The sequence below is a fragment of the Thalia democratica genome, chromosome 6, assembly GCF_965202585.1.
Source record: "Thalia democratica chromosome 6, ktThaDemo2.hap1.1, whole genome shotgun sequence".
In the NCBI taxonomy this organism is placed as follows: domain Eukaryota; kingdom Metazoa; phylum Chordata; class Thaliacea; order Salpida; family Salpidae; genus Thalia; species Thalia democratica.
The window spans coordinates 44338563-44345546 of NC_139170.1; the positions used below are offsets into that span (position 1 = coordinate 44338563).

Sequence of the window (6984 nt, forward strand, 5' to 3'; positions counted from 1 at the left end):
ATGTAGAAACTTCAATGTTTTTGGTTGTATTTTATTTGTAGTAAAATATTATATTTTAAAAGTTTATTTGTAGGTGTTCGTAAAATACTTATCAACAAATTAAGAAAATTAACTATAATATTTTCGATAAATTTATTAGAAAACGAGTATGAACAAAAGTTGTAAGTACTGGAAAGTTTGTTACAAAATTTAATGTATTTTACACGGTTGAAGTTTTATTTCAGATAAATTTACCTAAATATTTTACCATCATTAACTTATAACTAAGACCTACATGAACTTTTCAAATTCAAAAAAAATGAACTAATTTTTAAGAAAAGGCTAAAATAGTTTTTCATTTTAAGTGAAATTTTATCATTTTCATTTGATATTAACTCGATTCTTTTATAAAAAAAATAGTATAAGATTATTGTTAAGACAATAAGATTTTTGTTTTCATTACCTTTTGAGATGTGGTTCAAACAATTATATAAAAAATTTGAGTTGTCAGAATATAATTTATCCTGTGACCATTTTTTTAAGTCGATCTTTTGAATTATTTCTCTACATCAGGGTTCTCGAAACGTTTTTAATTTAGGCCCCCTTTAAAGAGATAAAAAATATATTCCCCCCTCTGTCAAGATTTCTCAAAAAACTACCGTTATATACGCCTAAGAGCTTTTTATGCATTTCATCCTCAACTCAAAATATCTAGTGTAAGTTTCAAATTTAGGTCCCATGGCCCCTTTACCTTTAATTTAAAACTTATAATTATCCTACAGCTTTTATCATTGTTTCAACGAAAACAACAACTCCACCGCTTCATACAACTACCATCACACCTTTATTTCTTCGTACAAACTTTCAATCGGCGGTTTCTCGGTCAAAACTCCTTTGGTGAAGTCGGGATGGTTTTTGTGTGGGAAGAGGGGCAGCTTGGAATACCTCCACACGAAGAAGTAGCAGCAGCACAGGCAGAAGACGAGCAAGGCGACGACCATGTATATGAAGTTTCTTGAGTACTTTTCACGAGGCGTGCCCAGTTCGTTCTCACTTGTTGAGGTGTCAGTGTTTGTTTCTCTGTTTTTATCTGCATTTTCAACAGTTCTCGGCGTCTGAGTTGGAACCACATCTTTTGAGGTGCTTTTTACTGGCGTGTTGGTTTTATTTTTATCAAGGTCTGTTTTGGAACCTAAGCCGTTGAGTACTTTTCTATTTTTGGTAGTTACTACTAAAGTATTTGAAGTTGTACTAATTGTTAAGACTTGTGAAGTTCGGTCTTTCGAAACAGTGTTGTTTCTTTCAATAGGAGCGCTTGTAAGTTGACTTGTGGTGATTGTCGGGTACACTTCAGTCTGTTCAGCATTATTATCACCTTTTCTCGTTTCTATAGTGCGATCAGCCTTGCTTGTTGTAAACTTTATTCTGTTCAACACTTCAGACAATGTAGTTGATTCTGAATAGTTTTTAATTGTGGAATTAACATTTTCAATCAGCACACCTTCAGCAGTGATGAATATTTCTGAAAAAAAATCGGATTAAACATACTGGATAATTTTTTAGTAGCTAAATAAGATTTTTTTGTAAATTACAAGTAACAAACTCTTGAGTTGTAAATTAGGTTTCACATTTTTAAAACCCTCTATCATAGTTTATTTTACAATACTTTTTACTAAACAGCAGCCAACTGTTACAACAAATTATGTTTGTATTTTGTAAAAAAAAAAAAAAACTTACTCTGTTGCTTGATATGTTCAGGAACGGTATAATTCAATTTTGATCTATTGACAGTGCCATAGCCTTAAAAATTATTATTATTTAAGTTTAAAAAAATTAATTATAACATAAGTTAGTTGTTTTTAAACTAATGTAAATCTATACAGTTGGTATTTTTTACTTCAAATTAACAAAAATTATAAAAATGCACTGCTATTTGCACCAAATATACTAGTTTTATGAATAGTTTAAGTTTTTAAGTTTATTTACGTTTAGTTTACGATCACCATACGAATTTCACTAATTTTTCAAACTTAAGTTTTTTGTTAAAAGTACCTACAACAGCTTTCTAAAAATTAACTGCTTTTATAAAAAGCTTCAATCACGGATGTTACCAAAACGAAAACAATTTATTATGTATTTGTTTCATAAATATTTTTTTAATAAAATTATTCGTAAACTACTGTTTAAATAGTAATATAACAATGTTAGTGCTGAGTTCACATTATTAAAAAAATATGCTCTACAGACATTACAAAATACCAAAAGTTCAAACTAACAATAAGTTTCAGTGGATAAGTTTAGAAACTGAGGCCTGAAAGTGTGATAGTTTTTAGCAAAACAAATAGCAGCGTTTCTATCGCAATTGCACAATGCCTTGGCATGAGTGTCGTCAGCTGTGTGAAAATAAATTAACAATTTTAAAAATAGCAAAACATGCTAACGTTAAACTAAGTAAAACTGTTTAAAATAAGTTTATTGCGACTGCAGTTGTAAAAGAACAATCTTTGTAAAGTATGTAGATTAAAAAGTATACATATATATGCTTTTTAATTTAAAATTTAAATAACCTACTAAGCTAAAAATATGTGGGAAGTTGTTTTAATTGTTTTAATTTAATTTGAAAACACAGTGAGAATTTTGAAAACAACAAACTTTGACAGAGGATGGTTCCGTTGGTGCATTCGTTTTGGTACCCGACCAGCATGTTGGATGTTTTTTCGTGGATGAAGTTGACGAACCTGCCCCACAACCCGCTTGGTTCGCGCTTATCCGCGTTCGCTCTTGCGTAACAAGCGTCATGGGTCTTGCAACAACTGTAGTGTTTGTTTTTTTTTTTGACAAATATTTTTTTTCGACAAATATTTTTTTTTTTTTTTTAAAGCACCGCAACTTTTCCGTTTAGAAGTTTAAAGAATATCTCGTTGTATTCAGTTGAAACATAAAATAGACAAGTAAATAAAAAAAACTTTTTTTTTTTGTGATATAATAATTCCTATAGTCTTGTACGCACAGTTAATAGATTTTAGTAGGAAACTGATCAGAGTTTTCAGATATTCAAAAAATATATCAATATAAATTATTTTCTGAACGTTAGCTACGATAAAATTAGTTACATGAACGCTTTTAAATAACTTTATAATAAAAATTTTTGCGCACTTATAGTTGTTAAACAGCTGTAGTTAGATTATTTGTACAAAAATGTTTAAAAATAAGTATTATAATTTCTTTTAAGTATATAAGATATAAAATTTGTTGGTAAAAATAATTTTATAAAAAATTCTTGTTTTAAATTAAGAATGCTGTATTTAAGTATGCGTTGCTTGATTTTGGTTTGTTGTATATAGTTGAAAATTAGTTTAAAATGAATTTAATTACTGTTAAAAAAACAATAAAACAAATAAACCAAAAACATAGATGAAAAATATATCAAAGTTTTATGAAAGTTTTAACTTAACATTTTGTTAAATGCTGTCAATCAAATTTTTATTTTGGTTTAGTTTGGCTTAAAACCAGTTTTTTAGTGAACTTTTTGTAAGATTAAGGAATTAATTACATTAGAAATCAAATGATTAAAAAAAAAAGTATACAAGGTTGTTAAGTTCTGTTAAATTTTTCGTGTATTTTTAACATCAAACATTTAAAAGACAGTTTACTTATTCAAATAGAATATTTAATAAAAGCAACATTACTAAACTTTACCGATAATCTTTTAAAAACGATCAGTCTTTTATTATAACTTATATCTTTTTGTAAGCTTCAAAGTTAATATATTACGCACGAGTTTGTTTCATCAGTATTTTTTATTTTATCAAAAGCTCTAAAGGACAATTTTACGCGTTATTAGCACAACAATGAAGTTATGATAAATGTAGATTTCGAACCCACGCGACGCTTTGAGCTGATAGTTTAATAATTCGCTATTACTAGCTTAAAAATCGATTACCAGTTTCGTTATTACCGTAATCATATCTGCAAGCCCTAACTGTGAACTGTGCATTCGATTTAAGCTACTCGCAAATTTTTTGGCAACTGTTTTTACTTTTAAAGTTTATGTTAAGCTATTTAACAATAAACTTTGCATTAAACTTTTGATAAAGTGCTCATTTTTTGAAAATATCTACTTCACAGAGCTCATCGTTAGAGTAATAATTTAATTTTTCTTTAACAAAAATAAAAACGAATTAGTAAATTTTTCACAGCAAATTGATCTTTAAAATCAAACAAATTTAAATTATACTTTAGCTGTCTACCTTAAATACTTTAAAATAATTTTAAAATTACTTTCTGTTAACTTATGACATAAAAGAAAATTTGAATAATAAATTAAGTTTCTAAGTAAGACTTTAACTGTTTCTAGCTTAAAAACGGGATTTTTTTATCAAGTGATCTAAGAACTTTTTTGAACAAAGTTAAACACTGATATAAAATTTTGCTTACCTAAAAATGAACTATGCTTCACTTACAAATTAACAATTGAAAATTTTAAAATGAGTAAAAATGCTGAATTAATTAAAAACTAACGATGTTTATGTTTATGATAAGTAATATAAATTAAATTTTTAAGCGTACCAAAAATTTTAAATTTAAAAATAAAAAATTAAACTTTTAAATTTAATATCAAACTACCAGCGAACAAAAAAAAACTTTTACAAACACAAAAACTACTATACTGTTAAATTCTAAAAAACACATAATTGAATATTTAGTTATTCAAGCTTTTTAGTTTTATTTATCTAAACAAACTTGTCAGTTTCATCGATGGGTATTCCGTCACCGCTGGGGCCGCAAAAGCAGCCGTAGGTGGCGTAACTGGCCAGAACGTCCACTTCCCAATTGTAACACTTGATGGCGGTGTGGAAACCCAGCATGGACCTCCTTTTGCGCGAATGTGCCTCATCTGAGGGAAAATTCCCCCCTGTGAGAAAAATAAGTGTTTTCGTTCAGCGTTGGCTAGAAACGTAAGAAACGTATACATAAACTTTTAACTTAAAAAATAAGTTATATATAGAAAAAAGAAAATTGAAATAACATATAAACGTGTTATTTTATAGAAATGTTGTTTGTGTAATAACTAAGTATGTATTTATCAAAGTTTTTAATTTTCAATAGCTGATTAAATGTTTAACACATAAATTGACTATTACAAAATGCAATGTAGGATGTCATTATTGTGATTTGAGTCTTACAAAAAGTTTTAAATATTTCACCTCACTAATTTATTGATAAATTTAACCATAAAAGCGAGAAGTACTGCAGTGTTTTTTTTAATTTTTTTTTTAAGTTACTGGTGCAAAATTAAAATAAGTATAAGTTATTAAAAACATGTTACAAAAAATAATGAAACACTTAACTGCCATTTTTTATAAAACTATATTCAAAATTAGTTCAAATGAAAAAATGTTTAATTTAACACATTTAAATCCTGGTCAATTTGTATTTTTAATTATATACCTTTTTCAGTTTAACAAAAATATGTACTTCTACATGAATTGTTTAAAAGGCTACATTAACTTTCTTATCAAAGTTAATATTTAGAAGTAACAACTGTTTGTTTATAAATTAAAGCAAGTTATTTTGTTAGTTAATACTGTGTACTTTATGTGATAAATGTTTTGGAGTTTTAAAAAGTGTTTCTTCAAAAATCCTGACTTTTAGTTTTATGTCAATAGTAGTTGCTATAAAAAAGCAATAAGGTTTTGTTTTATTTAAACAGAGTTAAAAAGTTTTTACATACTTAATAATAGCTTTAAACGACAGACTATCTTGCTATAATATATGTAACTGTCAAAAGCTTAGTAATAATAACCTATAAATTTAATTTGTTAAGTTATTGTGGAAAGTTATATTAAATACAGAATAGTTAATGATAAACATACAATAAAGAAAAAACTGTTGTTTTTATGTTATGCGAACTACGTATCTAAAAATGTTAAGTTAAACATTTCAAAGTTAACTTCACTTAAAATGACAAATATCAAAGTTTTCATAAGTTTTTACTTTATACTTTTTTTAACTAAATAAAAGTTTAAGTAATAATGAAGTAACTAACCTTTGTATGCAAATGATCCTAAAATGAAAGTGGATATGTATATCCAGACAATGCAAAACATTATTATACTCACAATAAAAGTAAACGTCTGTAAAAATAAGAATTTATACCTATTTTAAATAAAACTCAAGGAAATACTGCTAAACAAATTATAATGTGTTTTTGTTTTTAACTAAAACAAAAACGCAAGCAAAAAATTAATTAACAAACTTGTGCAAAACAATAAAATGCTTAAAAATCAAATTTTAGTATCAGTGTTACTTTAACTCAAAGTTTTTACTTTTTATAACGTTGATTTCCAAACTGTAGTTACTAAAAAATAAGTTACACTATTTCACTACTAAGTTAAGCTAATAGGGCTCCAATACTTATAAACGAAAATAAATACCTTTTCTAGCATATAAAAATAGAAGCTTTAAAGAAACTGTTTTATACCAACTAGACAACATTTTTAATACTTAAATTAAAAACACGTAACATTCAAAGATAATTTGACAAAATTTGTGTAAGTAAATAAAGCATCATATATAATTATAAATTAACTAATACTTAAAGTAAAACTGATGAAACCTAAAACCAAAGTTGTTGATATTTCATTCTACTATTAGTGATTTTTTTTATTTTTTACCACATCTTATTTAAATAATTTTTTGCATCGTAAATAAATAATGTAAGTTTTTTAATCAATCTCTTTTTTGTACACATTGTTCAAAAACTAACGAAACTTTACTTATACTTAGTAAACGAAAAAACACATACTATGTTTGTTTTGTAACTTTCTTTTATATATTAATTTTCTTATATAAATCATATTTAAAAAAAATTCTACTTCTAAAGTGTTTTAAAGTTAAAGAACAAAATTCAGAAGTTTTAAAGCTAGAAGCAAATATTTTTTTTTCACAACATTACAGATACTAAACATTATTAAACTGTTTTTTTTTTAAGAAAAAAATAGT

General features: G+C 26.2%; 1 protein-coding gene across 1 annotated transcript; it reads right to left on the reverse strand.

The window, feature by feature from the left end:
* Window positions 1–461: 461 nt before the first annotated feature.
* LOC145838587 (uncharacterized) lies at window positions 462–6103 on the reverse strand. The gene is made up of 6 exons (XM_082946205.1): window positions 6029–6103; window positions 4723–4894; window positions 2632–2792; window positions 2256–2372; window positions 1717–1779; window positions 462–1501 (listed from the first exon to the last, which is right to left on the reverse strand). Exons 1-6 carry the CDS (start codon window positions 6087–6089, stop codon window positions 816–818), a joined length of 1260 nt encoding a protein of 419 aa, XP_082802331.1. The 5' UTR covers window positions 6090–6103; the 3' UTR covers window positions 462–815.
* Between the last annotated feature and the right edge of the window lie 881 nt (window positions 6104–6984).